Source organism: Gadus morhua, chromosome 8, assembly GCF_902167405.1.
Source record: "Gadus morhua chromosome 8, gadMor3.0, whole genome shotgun sequence".
In the NCBI taxonomy this organism is placed as follows: Eukaryota; Metazoa; Chordata; class Actinopteri; order Gadiformes; family Gadidae; genus Gadus; species Gadus morhua.
In genome coordinates this window covers 2527880-2543942 of record NC_044055.1, presented here as the reverse complement: position 1 = coordinate 2543942, position 16063 = coordinate 2527880, and the positions used below count along the sequence as shown (strand labels likewise).

The window sequence follows — 16063 nt, the reverse complement described above, 5'->3', positions numbered from 1 at the left end:
TCCTCACTACCACCTCCACCATCATCATCATAATCACCATCATTACCACCATCATCATCATCACTACCACCTCCACCATCATCATCATCACTACCACCTCCACCATCATCATCATCACTACCACCTCCACCATCATCATCATAATCACCATCATTACCACCATCATCATCATCACTACCACCTCCACATCATCATCATCACTACCACCTCCACCATCATCATCATAATCACCATCATTACCACCATCATCACTACCACCTCCACCATCATCATCATCACTACCACCTCCACCATCATCATCATCACTACCACCTCCACCATCATCATCATCACTATCAACTCCACCATCTCTACCACCTCCTCCACCATCACCACCACCTCCATCTTGGTTCCCTCTTGGGCTCTTCTAATGAACCTTCTAATGACTCTCCCCCCCTCCCCCTCCCCCTCCCCCTCCCGGCTGACCTCCACCCACCACCTGGTGCCCTGACTCCACCCCCCCCAGACTACGCGGTGGAGGAGCGGCCCTCGGAGATGGTGCTGCTGCAGCAGCTGGAGGAGGGGGGTCCGGACCCGCTGGTGTTCGTCCTCAACGCTAACCTCCTGGCCATGGTCAAGCTGGTCAACTGTGAGTACCGCTGGTCCAGACGGACGGCTGAGTGCTACAGCGCCCCCCGCTGGGCCGTGTGGGACACTGAGGGTCTGTGGGGCGCCTGCAGACTGGGACTGGGGTTAAGGGCCGCACCAAAACACTTTAGTTGAGTTATTTCGATCACAATTCGACCACAACATTGCATACTTGCCATAAGTAAAAAAAAGTAAAAATAAGTTGTCATCTTAATTTATACATTGACATTGTTTAAAAGTACCGACCGAATACCTGTACGTAAGCATTCTGTTTCATTGATGATAGTCGCAGGATGTCTGGGGTATGATTTGTCAAGTCGTTGCCCCGTTGCTACTTAGATCCTGTGGCTGTCTTCGTACTTTGATTTGTTGCATGTTTAGTGTTTTCTTTTGATAGTAAGCGCAATGAACCAATGGTAGCCAGCGCGATGACTAAATATTAGAGCTGTCAGTTAAACGCGTTATTAACAGCGTTAAAGGCAAGCCGATGCAATTCACCATGTTGATAAGAGAATTAAAATGAGAAGAATTATGGGACAAAAAAATCAAGGGATATTTAGCAAAGAAAAATAATTTGCGATTAATCGTGAGTTAACTATGACATTAATGCGATTAATCACGATTAAATATTTTAATCGCTTGACAGCTCTACTAAATATGCCTTTTTAGACGTATTGCAGTGCTTTCTCTCGGCTGTAATCTCTAGATAGTTTCTTCCTGGCGGTGAGAACATAACCATTCGCCCAACTATTGAAATTGTAATTCCTGGCTTCATGAACGTTTGTCTTATTCTGAAAATGGCCCCATCTTATATTCAGGCTTTGAATGAACCGTTTACCCTTTCTCCCGTCCTTCCTGCCCTCCCATTGGCCCAGATGTGAACAGGAAGTGCTGGTACATGACCACCAAGGGCATGCACGCGGTGGGCCAGGCCGAGGTGGTGATCCTGCTGCAGTGTCTGCCCGACGAGAAGACCATCCCCCGGGACATCTTCACCCACTTCGTGCTCCTGTACCAGGAGGCCCTGACTGGTGGGTACCCCTAAACCCCCGGAGCATGGCGGCCTTCTGGAGGTCCTAGAACCCCCTTTAGTATGAGAGGGGGGGGGGGGGGGGGAGATAGCAGCCTGATATCTTGCGTTATCAGGCTGACTCAAGATGTATCTATTTATTTATTTATCCATTAATTTAATATTTAAAGAAAATATTTAAATATATATATGGCATATAAAATCCTCGCAGTACCCCATCAAGAGGTCCCTACGTGTTCCCCTCCTCATACTTCAGTAGGTAATCCGTCCTTATATGGGAGACGGTGATACCGCATGTTGGAACTACAGTGGAACTACAGGCCCTTAGAGGAACTACAGGCCGTTAGAGGAACTACAGGCCGTTAGAGGAACTACAGGTCGTTAGAGGAACTACAGGCCCTTAGAGGAACTACAGGCCGTTAGAGGAACTACAGGCCGTTAGAGGAACTACAGGCCCTTAGAGGAACTACAGGCCGTTAGAGGAACTACAGGCCCTTAGAGGAACTACAGGCCGTTAGAGGAACTACAGGCCCTTAGAGGAACTACAGGCCCTTAGAGGAACTACAGGCCGTTAGAGGAACTACAGGTCGTTAGAGGAACTACAGGCCCTTAGAGGAACTACAGGCCGTTAGAGGAACTACAGGCCCTTAGAGGAACAACAGGCCGCTAATGGAACTACAGGCCGCTACTGGAACTGCAGGCCGTTAGAGGAACTGCAGGCCATAAGATGAACTAGAGGCCGTTAGAGGAGCTACATGCACCCCTCCCCCCCCCCCCTACGGGCCAGTACAGGAACTACACTCCTCCGCACAAGCCTCCCCGACAGACGGTCATGGCTGCCGCTTGCCCCCCCGTACCCCTGCCAGACTTCGGGCGCACAACGCTTCTTAGGACACCGAGGTGCTAACATCCAGTGACTTTGACAGCACAAGCTGTCAAAGTCACTGGATGTTAGAGCCTCAGTCTGAGGGGGCAGAAGACAGCTCAACGGCGTCTTCCACCCCCCCCCCCCCCCCAAGGGGTGGTCTTTTTATTAATCCGCTTCCCACTCGAACACAAACTCACTGCTGTGCAAGGAACCATTTCTTCCCTCGGTTGTCGTCTCCAGCTGAAGCCCTTGTTGGCCGCTGTCGTGCGGCTGTGTGCTAACCGATAGCTTCTGCATCCACTGTCAGGGGGCTTCACCGGGGAGCTATGATCTCTCCCACAGATAATTGGTAACATGACGCTAGGGAAGGTAACATGAAGTGGGTCGCGGCCCCCAGCCGGCGGGGGCAGTGAGCCAGTCATTCACTGTGGTTAAAGAGCTCCTCTTTTGGTTTGTATCAAGTCCTCGCAGACAAGACTAATCCTGGGAATTTAAGAGCCTTGTTGCATTCACTCCATGCTTAGCGCTAGCCGCACAGTTTATTTCACCACTATCTCTCCACTTTTCACTTCATCTTTGGTTTTAGTTTCCTGGCTGCCTCTTCCTCGATATCGTAATGATCTAAAGAGGCAGTCTTTGTTGTTTGAGTCCCCTTTCTTGTATCCTCTTCCCAATCCTGCTGGTTCATTTTTGTTTGACATTTATTTAGGACTTCTTTTGGATGTATGTTGCATTTCTCCTGCCAACCAAAACATGCACACAACAAACTAAACGACTTACCAACCGTTGTATAAGGTGGACGGCTGTTTTGTGTGTCGTGAACTCATATGAAACAAGTTTAAACTGAACTATGAAACTTTTTTACTGTAATTACTGAGCTAGAAAGTGTCAGTCAATCAAGGAGATCTTCCCTAAAAAGTGTTATTCTGGGCAACCTTTGCTCACCCCCAGACCATGTGAAAAATACTCAGACACTGTCATCTGAAAATTGGTACAGCTATAACCGTAGCTACAAATCAGGCCACACGAGGCAGCGGATGTTCAAACACATAGTGCAGCTTTAAACCGGAAAAACAATTTTAATGGTTCCCATTCAAAACTCCTAAACAAGAAAGTCTCACTCATACAAATCAATCCCCCCCCCCCCCCCTCTCTCTCTCCCCAGGTAACGTCCTGGCCCACCTGAGTCACTCGTTCTTCACCCAGAGCTTCCTGGGCAGCAGAGAGCACGGCGGCTTCCTGTACGTCAGCCCCTCCTTCCAGTCCCTGCAGGAGCTGCTGCTGCCCAACCCGCCCTACCTCTTCGGCATTCTCATCCAGAAGTGGGAGACGCCCTGGGCCAAGGTGTTCCCCATCCGACTCCTGCTGCGGCTGGGGGCGGAGTACCGATGTGAGCGGGGGTGGGGGGGAGGTGGGGCTGTTGGGTGTATTATTAGCATTGTCATGGTAGACCTCCTCTATATGAGAGGATATAGGTGGTAGACCTCCTCTATATGAGAGGATATAGGTGGTAGACCTCAATATGAGATGATATAGATGGTATACCTGCTCTTTATGAGAGCATATAGAAGGAAAACCTCCTCTTTATGAGAGGATATAGATGGAAAACCTCCTCTATATGAGGATATAGGTGGAATACCTGCCCTATATGAGAGGATATAGGTGGAATACCTGCCCAATATGAGAGGATATAGCGGGTTAACCTATATATGAGAGGATATAGGTGGTAGACCTCCTCTATATGAGAGGATAAAGGTGGTAGATCGCTCCCAGCTTGTAAATCCTGCCTGCCAAATCCCACCACTGTAGAGAAAAGTCCAACAAAAATCCATCATTGCACTTGCAGCCTATCCCGTGGACAGCGAAAAAACCCAAATCCGACCCATTACTAATGGATGTGAGGGAGAGGCTAGGATTTCACCTCCATTATTCTCAGCCATAACACAGTAAAATATTAACACATGAGGTCATTTAGAAATCTCAGCCCTCTAAGTCGATTGTCAGCCTGAAGAACCCTCCTGGTGTGTGTGTGTGTGTGTGTGTGTGTGTGTGTGTGTGTGTGTGTGTGTGTGTGTGTGTGTGTGTGTGTGTGTGTGTGTGTGTGTGTGTGTGAACAGTGTGAACAGCACACTCTTGTATGAACCATTCACCACGCTCTACTCATTAGGCTTTAAGTCTGAAAAGGGATTTTTTTCTTTTTTCATTTTGCTCCAACCAAATCCCCCTGTAAGCGAGACGCTGCTGGCCTGGACTTAGCCCCATTCCTAGCCACCCGTATTCACGTGACGGAATACATTAACAAAAGCCACTTAGATCTGTGTGGGCTGCAGAATGTGAACCTTAACACACATTCACCTGTTTCAATATCTTTGAAGGCCCGGGCGCTCCAGTGTCAAGTGTGTATGAGTCGATCCTGTGAGGTGGACGCCAGTATAGCCTATTTATAGTGTAATGAATGAACTGGTGGAGTAAGATGTAATTTCCCGGCTGTCTGCTGAGATAAGGCTTCCAAATAGGCTAATCTAAGAAGCTTTGGTTGCTGGTGCAACGCTGACATCTTTCCCTGCTCATGGATTAGAAGCTGTCCTCTGAAGTAGAGAAAAGCCTTTTGGTATTTGTGTGTGTGTGTGTGTGTGTGTGTGTGTGTGTGTGTGTGTGTGTGTGTGTGTGTGTGTGTGTGTGTGTGTGTGTGTGTGTGTGTGTGTGTGTGTGTGTTGGGGGGGGGGGGGGTGTGTGGGTGTTGAAGTCCCTGTTTCATTTAGTGGCACATATAAATGATGAACGGAAAAAGTGAGAATACATGGTTAAATAAAAAGGAGACAAGCATTGAGGGAAGTTCCATTTAATCATTAAATTTGAAAAAAATAAACGCACAAATAAAAAAGAAAAACACACAAATCAACCAACATTCGTTTCCAGTTGGGGAAGGATCATGCTTGCAGTAGGGTGTTCAACTCCCTGCTGAACTGTGTTCCATCCCAAACGGCCGTAGCCTGCCTCAAGGCCTTTTGTGTCATTTAGCAGACGCTAAATGACACAAAACAACAACGTCGGCAACAGGACAGCCATGCTTGCGGCCTAATTGCCCTGACGTTATTGTTTCTTTCCTTCCAGTCTATCCGTGCCCGCTGTTCAGCGTGCGATACAGGAAACCCTTGTTTGGAGAGACCGGCCACACCATCATGAATCTTTTAGCAGTAAGTTCTTGGCTTACAGACCCCTCTAGTCGGTATCTTCCATGACCCAAGGCGCAAGATAACGTTTAATGCGTTGAGTAGACGCCTTTTGAATTTAGGTCATTTTTTTGTATCTACCATCAGTCCTCTTTATGATCGTGAAGTTAATTCAGTCGAGTGCTTTGTTAATCCCGATGGAAAATTATTCCTGTCAGAATCGCTCTGCTCAAGATAGAAATAATATCAACGCAGAATCTAAAGCATGCAATAACATAAGCAAATACAGAAAAATATGAAACGCATAATAAAGTAAAAATGCAGTTACTCGAATGCTGGAACACTGCAGATTCAATGGAAATATTAAATTTGGACCTCTGGAGAAAGCAGTCTCCAGCACGTCTCCTGAGTCCTTTCTCTCCGTCTCTGTCCTAGGACTTCCGTAACTACCAGTACACTCTGCCTGTGGTGAAGGGGCTGGTGGTGGACATGGAGGTGAAGAAGACCTGCATCAAAATCCCAAGCAACCGCTATAACGAGGTAGGTACCCTCTCTGTCGCTCTCCCCTCCCGCTGTGTATCACGATGACCCTCGACCTCACAACCCTACTGTAGGGCTGCTCGATTATGGAAAAAAAAAACATACTCACGATTATTTTGGTTATTTATTCAGCATGCCTCTCCCAAAAAAACCTTTTGTTTCTGAGAACATTGAAATTTCGCCTTAAAAAAAATACACAAAATGGTAATAACTAAAATGTTGAAATCTAAAATAATGTATAGAATTGTATCCAGCTGTTCGGCACTTTCTATAAAACATTTGAGGAAAAAGGACGGAAAACTTGATTATATTACTTTTGTCGTCGTTTGACGCGGAAAATCGAAATCGAAATCGCGATCAAAATTTCGATTAACCGCCCAGCCGTACCCTACTGGCATATGTTCAGTAACCTTAGAATATGTTTTTTTTGGTCAAGGATGGGACACACGCGACAGTCTTAAGTGTGTGTGTGTGTATAGGATGTTATAACACTACTCCACTGACCTAGCTCTTTATATTTGACTATCGCCCTGGAGGTTCAGTAGCAGCTGCTAACCCTTTTTATGCTTCTACCACCACCACTAAAACTACCACTAATACCACCAGCACTAATTCGTTACAGGCCATCTGTTAGAGCAATTTAGATTCACAAAACGTTATAGTCCATCCATTGGGACAGAATATCCTCCTCGACATGGCTCATATTAAAACTCATAATTTGTAGCGTACTCGAGAAAAAAAATGGCATATTGCAACGTGTGTAAACTGAGACATGGCTGGTGTGAAGGACAAGTTTCATTTGTGATGCTAATAGGAAAACCGAAACGCTCCTAATTAAATGACGCCCATCTGAAGGGAGCCACCCATCGACCGATGGCTTCCATCTTTTGGCGGGCGACGCAGTGACAGATCCCATAACCCTGACACAGTGACTGGAAGGGTGGGGACGCTTGACCCCCGTCTGAAGAGCGGCACGCAGCCCTCCGTTCATGACCCCCAGAGGGGAAACCTTTAATCGCTGAGCCCTTAGGTTAACATATCAAACGCCCGCTAAAAACTCATTTCAGAGCAGTGAAAGTCTTGGGTAGAGGCACACAGTTGGTCTAGAGCTGTGTGGGTGTGGGTGTGAAAAAAACAACACACTAAGAGTAAGAATATAAGACGGAAAAAAAAGTAGAATGTAATAAATAGAAGTTGCAGCCTACCAGTGTTTACACGTGCATCAAAGGACTTAACATAGCGTGTGCGGTTCGGTTGGAGCTCAGTGGGAAACGCGTCTTTCGTTCCCATATTCATGCGAGGAGTGGCTATGTCTCTCTCTCTCCACACTCTGTCCATAAAGGCATTTTGCTGCGGAGCACATTAACTCTGGGGGCAATTAGGCTTAGCCGGTGAGCGAGCCTCCCTCGGAACAAGTCATGTCATGCCTTCACCACCCCCCCCCCCCCCCCCCCCCCATACCCTAGGGGGACGGGTGAGTTCATCCTCCCCTCGTCTCCTTCTGTCCTTGCCAGCTGATGAAGGCCATGAACAAATCCAACGAGCACGTGCTGGCCATGGCGGCGTGCTTCAACGACCGCGCAGACTCCCATCTGGTGTGCGTCCAGAACGACGACGGCAACTACCAGACGCAGGCCATCAGCATCCACCACCAGCCGCGCAAAGGTCGGCCTCCTCCTCCTCCTCCTCCTCCTCCTCTTCATCCTCACTCTCCTCCTCCCTCACCTCCTCCTCTTCCTCCTCCTCTTCATCCTCACTCTCCTCCTCCCTCACCTCCTCCTTTCTTCCTCCTCCTACTCCTCCTCCTCCTCTTCTTTCTCCTCCTCCTCCTTTTCCACTCTCCTCCTCCTCCTCCTCTTTCTCAGCTCTCTCCTCCCCTTTCTCCATTCTCTCCTCTTCCTCTTTCTCCACTCCCTCATCCTCCTCCTCCTCCTCCTCCTCCTCCTCTTCTTTCTCCACTCTCTCTCTTCCTCCAGCCTCACCTCCTCCACCCTGACCTCCTCCTCCTCTTCCTCGATGCTGTGCCTTTGTAACTTATCCCCCTCACTCACTCTTCACCCCGGGACGCTCCACAGGGGGGCGCTGTTGAGCCGGCCAATAAGCAGCGTGTGATTAACATTCATGTGTGCTCTCTCCCCCCCCCTCAGTCACTGGCGCCTGCTTCTTTGTGTTCAGCGGGGCTCTGAAAGCGTCGTCGGGCTACCTGGCCAAGACCAGCATCGTGGAAGGTGAGAAGTGCTGACGGGTCTGTCTGTCTGTCTGTCTGTCTGTCTGGCCGTATGGCCGTCTGGCCGTATGGCCGTCTGTCTGTCCCAAGGGCCGCTGGCTCCACACGGCTGATCGTTTGACCGCTCGTGTCACTGCAATAAGGTTCGATTAGTGTGAGGAAACTGATGCCTGACCTCCTTCTCCTCCACCGCCCCCCCAGACGGCGTGATGGTCCAGATCACTGCGGAGACCATGGACTCGCTACGGCAGGCGCTGAGGGACATGAAGGACTACACGGTGGCGTGCGGCAAGGCGGGCCAGGAGGAGAGCCAGGAGCACGTCCACATCCAGTGGACCGAGGACGACCACAACTTCAACAAGGGGTGGGTCGGGTGGGTCACGGTTGGGGGTGGTCCGGCTAGGGTTGGGGGGGGGGGGGGGGGTTCAGGGTCGGGGGAGTCCGGGTTGAGAGGAGTTACCGTTTGGGGGTGGGTCAGGGATGAGGGGGTCACGATTGGGGGGGTTCACAGTTGGAGGGGGGGGGGGGGGGGGGGGGCTGGGGGGGTCATGGTTGGGGAGGGACGGGCGGTGGATGCATTTTGCAGTGTTGTTCCTCCTGGATCTCGCGAAATGATTACAATATTGTGAGTAAAACCAGCGAGTCATGTACAGCTTCGCATTGAAAGGGTTCTGTGCTTTGGCACGAGTACAAACACGTATAATACGCAGATCCGTATGTGCTCTTCTATCGTCGGATCAGAGCGTGCCGGCTTCTAACGTCACTTCAGGGGCGAATCGGGCGATCTGCTTTGCTTGAGGCCCTAGAGATTCGGAGTTTGATAAGGCCATTCCTTCAGCCCCATTACTGCTGTGTGCTCGTTGCTTCTTCTGGGCTCCTCCAGACAGAAGTTTTTATGTGGAAACACTTCATAATAATAATGACAAGTGGGGTGGCCAAGGAAAAGCACACAGAGATCTGCCCCGTTGAACCACAGTCACGTGACCAAACGGCCACCAATCAAACACCTTCATCAGCTTTTGGAATATTGAATACTATTGTATACAATAGTTCAGGGAAGATCATATTTGTCCTCATTATAGGGCTGGGGTTGGAACCCACAACCTACCCCAGTGTCTTTATTAAAGTGTGGGGGATATGTGAAGCAAATCAACGACTACATTCATGTTGTTTATTCTACAGCTAGGCAAATGTGAGTAACTCCGTGACATGCAAGCACGCCACAGTAATTAATCTGCCATAAACGCGCCACAAGGGGAACGCACCACGTGACAAACCAGCACTGCTGGAAGCGTTTTGATTGACAGCCTCATGCAGAATGGCATCTTGACAGCTGGTTTGACAGCCCCGTGCTGCTTTGTGTCAGGGAGACTTCACAGGTTCTTGCCCTTTTTATCTCATCGCTGAATGCGCGTCACGCCCCAGCTATGACATCGGTATGCCACTTTAGCACTCGCTGGCAGTAAAAAACTAAAACAATAAAGGTAATCTTCACACTTTGAGCACGCAGTGTGTGAACTCACCGACCCTTTAAAGGTGACATATTATACCACCAGGTGCGAGCGTGATTAGCCGTTACAGGACGATTTCTTCACAAGTGAGCGGGCGTGTCCACCTAGATGAATGACAGATAGATGAGCAACGTCTTCTACAGTCCACTGGGTAGGCTGGTAGACTGATCCATCCAGATTCCAGAGTACGATTTTCAATACTTGTAACGGCTAATCACAGTCACTATAATATGTCATCTTTAAACCCTAGTGAGTACAGCGCCCCCTTGAGGGTGAGCCCATGTGTTGTACGTCTAAACCTCCTGATCTCCCCACAGGGTGATCAGCCCCATCGACGGGAGGTCCATGGAGTCCATCACCAGCGTCAAGGTCTTCCACGGCTCTGAGGTCAAGTCCAACGGCAAGGTCATCCGCTGGACCGAGGTACGCCCCCCCCCCCCTCCCCCTACTGATCCTCTTTCCGGCCCTGGGACCTGTGTTTAGGCTGTTAGGATTCAGGCTGTTGGTCTCCAACGCTAAAAACACCTAACTTAAACACTTTTAAATTAGTTTTATACCCCCCACTACATTCTCACAGAACTCCCGACTTTCCCTGGCCTACTTTTTTAGGGGGGGCATTTTTGTCTTGTTCTAACTATTATTATTATAATCATGAAAGTGAACTGTTTCTCTATTCTATTTTGTCTGCCACAATCTTCTCTAAAAAAATTATACGGCTGAAAAAGATGAAATAAAAAACACTATATTCTATTAAAATACAGTTGCTGAAACTGAAAAAAAAATGGCCAATAATATTAATAATGAATTCAACGTTGAACGTAAGTCTACCGACCGTTCAATAACAACGACGTAAAACCCCACAAAAAAATAGTGCCACTGTACAATCGGATTACCACGACCTAGACCCCGCCCCTACCCTCCCTTGCTCATGGTCAATGGTAATAGTGCTTTTTCTGTAACCAGTGGCCACCAAAAGCGCTTTACAATACTGCCCAACATTCACCCATTCATGCACACATTGCCACCTCGACGGCGGAGTCAGCCACGCAGGGCGACCGCCAGCTGGTCAGGAGCGGTCAGGGTGAGGGCGGCTAGGAGGAGCCGGGATCCAACTAGCAACCTTTAGCGGTTACTAGGGTTGCTGCGGTATACGGTATTACCGGTGTTACCGGTGTTGAGGCCAACACCGATTACTTTTTTTTCTTTTTTTTTCGGTAATTAAAAACAAATTCAGTAAAAATGAATAATATAATCATAATTAAGAAAATTAAAATATGTAGAATAGGCTACAGTTCTGTTCTGTGCGCAAGAGAATTGGCGCGCCGGGAATTGACGCGCTTCCTTACAAGACCGGTAACCATAGCAACGCCGGTAAACAAACCCCGCGAAGCCCAATCCCTACGTGAGCTCCCCGCGCTACGGCCATCTGGAGGCGCACAGAGCTTTTGGCCGTGATATTATGATATGTACAATTATATTATCCTTGGCGCGCTGCCAGCCGCTGTCACCGAGTGTGAGAGGAGAGTTGACGGAGAAGATGGCGGTTGACCTAGTTTCAAAGTCAATACCGTTTATACCGGTAATACCGGCGTTGACACGAGCGTATTACTCGGTGTGAAGATGTCCGCACGGCGGCGACCCTAGCGGTGACCGGCCCACTGGCTCCACCTCCTGGGCGACCTGCCGCCTGCTCACGGGGTCCCCGGGTAGTGAGCTGTGTCTGCGTGCCGTGCCTCGGCCCCCCCTGCAGGTGTTCTTCCTGCGGAGCGAGGACCACCCGGGGGGGGGTCTGGGCGACCCCGCCGACCACAGCCGGCTGACGGAGAACGTGGCGCGGGCCTTCTGCACGGCGCTGGGACCCCACCTCAAGCTGCTGAAGGAGGACGGCATGGCCAAGCTGGGCCTGAGGGTCACCCTGGACACGGACCAGGTGGGTGGGGGGTGGGGGGGGGGGGGGACGCCCGTGGGGGCGTGGGAGTTGTATCGAACCATGCACTAAAATTCAAGTTACATTGAATGTAAGTTATAGAATGTATCTTTCCATAAGTGTCGAGTTATCCATGTTGGGAATGCAGGTGGAATTCATCTTTCAAGGTTATTCTGTGAAAGTGACTTACTCTCCATTGCCCCACAAATGACTAAGTACCGGTAAATATGAATTTACTGACGAACACATATGGCTTTTCTTGCGGATTACATTCTAGTAAAACAGGGCTCAACAATAAGGAGCAACTAAAATGAAAAATATAATAAATCGTTTTTTCCGATCATCATCGATTGAGTTATGTTGGCCCCTCCCCTTGCCCACGTTGGATAATGCTTTGTGAATTATTTGATTTACTTTGATTTAGGCTTTGTTGTTATCTGATAACCACTAATAAAAAGGGGGTCAGTCAAATTGACTTCGGGCAAGTAGAATTCAGACCCACTGGCCCGACCGGGCAAGTGGAAAAACCCTTAGCGTCGAGCCGTGTAAAAGCTCTTCTCTCTCTCTCTCTCTCTCTCTCTCTCTCTCTCTGTGTGTCTCTCTCTCTCTCTCTCTCTCTCTCTCTCTCTCTCTCTCTCTCTCTCTCTCTCTCCCCCTCCCCCCCTCCCCCCAGGTGGGCTACCTGGCGGGCAGTAACGGCCAGCCCCTGCTGCCCCAGTACCTGAGCCACCTGGACAGCACCCTCATCCCCGTCATCCACAGCGGCGCCTGCCAGCTCAGCGAGGGCCCCGTCGTCATGGAGCTCGTCTTCTACATCCTGGAGATCATCTCCTAGGCAACGGCCGTCCCCGGGGCCTCTTTGTTTGTTCCCAGCTGTCTCTTTTAGACGCAACCGGGACCCCCTGGACAACGTGTGGGGGTCCCCAACGCCTCCTTTTAAACGCCTTGGTTTGCCCCCCCTCGTTGGAAAGGGTCACGGAGCCGGCACTGACTAGAGGGGGTCGTCATGCCAACGCCATCGCTCCTCGTGCATTCTGACTGTACGGACCCTCAGACCGGAGCGGGCTCGGCCTCATGTGTTTTTGGGATCCGGTTGGGACTGGTTGGCGAGGAGGACCGGACCCATTGGAAAGCGCTTGTTTCAGTTTGAACCCGCTTAAGTCGATTTGCCTTGGAGGCGGTTCAGCTAAGCCACGGCGACCGCACAGGTCACGGGAGAGCTTCTCTGCCCGTCATCTGATATATTATTGTCATATATATATATATATATAAATATATGTATATTTTTTAACTTATTGTAGCAACACGGGGCCGACCACCATCCACCTGCGTTGTGAACAGGATAAAACGCTACAAGCAGTCACAGAGACTTTCTGACTCAGGTTTGCACTCCCTATTCCCCCCCCTCCCCTCCCCTCCCATAACGTTTTAAGTTCCACTGTGGGAGCCCATCTGTGAAGACCCCCTCCCTGGTAGCAACAGCAGACCCTCTGGATCACCAGAGGGGGGGGGGGGGGGGGGGGGCGCGGCAGCGGAGCCACTGTCCAGCCCTCTGGTCATCGTCCGTCCGTGAATATCAGGAGGATCAGAGATGATGATAAACCACCGCTGCAAGAGCACACGAGAGGGACCAGAACAAGTGCCTGTGCGTGTGTGTGTGCGTGTGCGTGCGTGCCGGTGGCGTGTCTTCTCCTGCACCGCGGTGCTCAGTGCCTGCAGCGAGCCGCTCTATCAGAACAACGGGAACCTACAGACTAACCCGGGCTTCACTCCTCCGACACAGGCTTTGTTTTCCCCGGACGTCCGCGACGCGCCCCCCCCGCGTTGTTTGGATTCTGCGTGTACATATTCTGTAGCCTCAGGGGGCGGAACCTCCTCTGATGAACCAGAGTTAGGAGGGTTAAAGCGGTCCGGGACACTGGAGGCCCGGCCTGTGCTGGGAGGGGTCGTCTTCAGACTGTAAAGGCCTTCTCCGGGGTCCTGTACGACCGGCCTGCTCACGTCAGCAACAACAAAAAGGTCTCCATGCTTTGTCAACTTGACTGTGTGACGCTAAGCAGGACGGTGAGGGAATGGTTCTGAACGCCAGTCACGTGGTCCCACTTTCTGAGCCTGGGTTGTCCACATCAAGCTGAAGGCCACTCAAAGCGGTGAGCCTGTGTGTTTCCATGCTGTGACCTCGTCCCATGCATGCAGCTTCTCGCAGAAGGACCGAACTTGTGCAAGCTGGGAGTTGAGGACGGGAATTTATGTGGGAGGGGCTTGGGGGGGGCTTGAAGTGTGTGGGGGGGGGGGCATAACTCCCTGCTAGCATCAACGGCAGGAGTGCAGTTGGAATGGACTCTCGCCGCCTCGTTTTGTTTGTCGACATTTCAGTCAAACAGATGTTCTTTGTTTCAACACTTCCTAATCATACAAAGAAAATAACTGTCAAAAGCGTAAGGATTATTATAAATATATATAAATATCTATACGTGTGTGTGTGTGTGTGTGTGTGTGTGTGTGTGTGTGTGTGTGTGTGTGTGTGTGTGTGTGTGTGTGTGTGTGTGTGTGTGTGTGTGTGTGTGTAAAATGCAAAAGCAGTGCACTGGATTCTAAGCCATTTTACAGGAGAGATAAAGACTTCAGACCGAGGGATGCGGGCAGCCTGGGCCTTCATCCTGTAGAAGGGGGGGGGGGGGGGGGGGGGAGTGCTAAACATTAGGTTACCGCTTTGACGGGTTTAAAATGCCCCCCCCCGATAACTCCACATCCCGGGCGCTGAGTTCCTGGGGGTGCACGGGGGTGAGGGATGACACCATCTCGCCTGGTCGCTCAACATCAGCTTGGCCCGCATATACACATGTAGTCAGACTTTGACAACATTTGGCCATTTAAAACCCAACCCCCCAAAGCAATAGGAACCCTGTAGATCTGGGAAACGCTTTAAGGCTTCAGTGTTTTAAGTCTGCATGTGGGACGTCCAAAATCAACCACCCCAATAACCCTCAATTCTACACGGGCAGAGGTCTGGCCTATCTTCTCCTTCAATACCATGGACCTGATAGAAAACAAGAATGTATTTGTCCTTTTGCAGTAAAACATTATCTGTAAACCCTTTGTTTTGTGGGCAAACCCTGGCTGAAGTCTGTGTGTCATCGTGTGAACTGCATCTCCTCTCATGTCCACCATCACACAAGGGAATCTACAGAGGACACAACGTCGCCCAACAGCAATCCACAGGGAAAGGTATTGTGAAGCATTTTACTATATAGTAATCGTCATGTTGTCTCTACGAAAAGAAAGTCCACCTGCTATCCGCAGCATCCAAGACAATCACGTGAAGAACTGCAGAAGAGCCAACGCCTTGACGTGCGCACCCTGTCGCGCCACCCTAGTCTCCTCCTATCATCTCCGCCCAATCGGTGACCTGGACCGTAGCAGAACGCGACGGAACACGGACGGCTACCAATGAGGTGAAAGGATTATTGTACAAGGGGTCAAAGGTCAAGAGCGATGGTTCACTGGTCGTGTGTCCTCTAACCCCCCCACCTGGCCGGGCTGCAGTCGGGATCAGTCACTGTGTCTCCTCCACTGTGATGAGCTTACAGCAGCCGGCCACAAGGAGTGCGACTTGGTTTGTTTTTTACATTGGCAGAATCTGGACCGGGAATAGTGTGGACTTAATCTATTTTTCAATCCTTCCCAACCCTGTATTTTTTTATTTATTTTTTTGGAAACTTTGTTACCTTATTTTAGCGTTTATCTGATTTGTGCAATATCCCAGCACCTTTTTAAAAGGTGTGGTTTTATTTAGTCATGAGTAGCCTTTTATACAATCCAGTTGGAGGTCGTATCCGGATTGAGAAAGCTGCATGCATGCATTAACAAAAGAGCTGGCCATGGTGAAGAGCTATTCAACCTTGCATCTTGATAATATTTGTACATTGTGGATCAAATGTAAAATCAAAAGACAACCAATCCAGGCAATCCCTCCAATTACTGGGTGTTGTTAAAATCGTCTTTATTTTATTCATCTTTGACATCAGTCAAGAAGAACTGTACGACAAGCCAAAAAAAACTAAACATGTTGATCTCATTACACTACAAACATCTTCAATCGCATTCTTTAGTAAAAGAAACATGTAGTATATGTATAATAAAGACTTATACAAAATTGA

At 49.6% G+C, this 16063-nt stretch overlaps 1 protein-coding gene across 1 annotated transcript in view; it reads left to right on the top strand.

The window, feature by feature from the left end:
• Positions 1–16063, top strand: part of LOC115548863 (zinc finger FYVE domain-containing protein 9-like) — a 32667-nt gene extending 16604 nt beyond the window's left edge. The window contains 11 exon segments of the mRNA XM_030363743.1: positions 506–628; positions 1503–1658; positions 3691–3915; positions 5640–5722; positions 6134–6238; positions 7753–7903; positions 8386–8466; positions 8667–8829; positions 10294–10399; positions 11727–11906; positions 12577–16063. Coding sequence (XP_030219603.1) covers positions 506–628; positions 1503–1658; positions 3691–3915; positions 5640–5722; positions 6134–6238; positions 7753–7903; positions 8386–8466; positions 8667–8829; positions 10294–10399; positions 11727–11906; positions 12577–12738 — 1535 coding nt within the window. The 3' untranslated portion in view covers positions 12739–16063.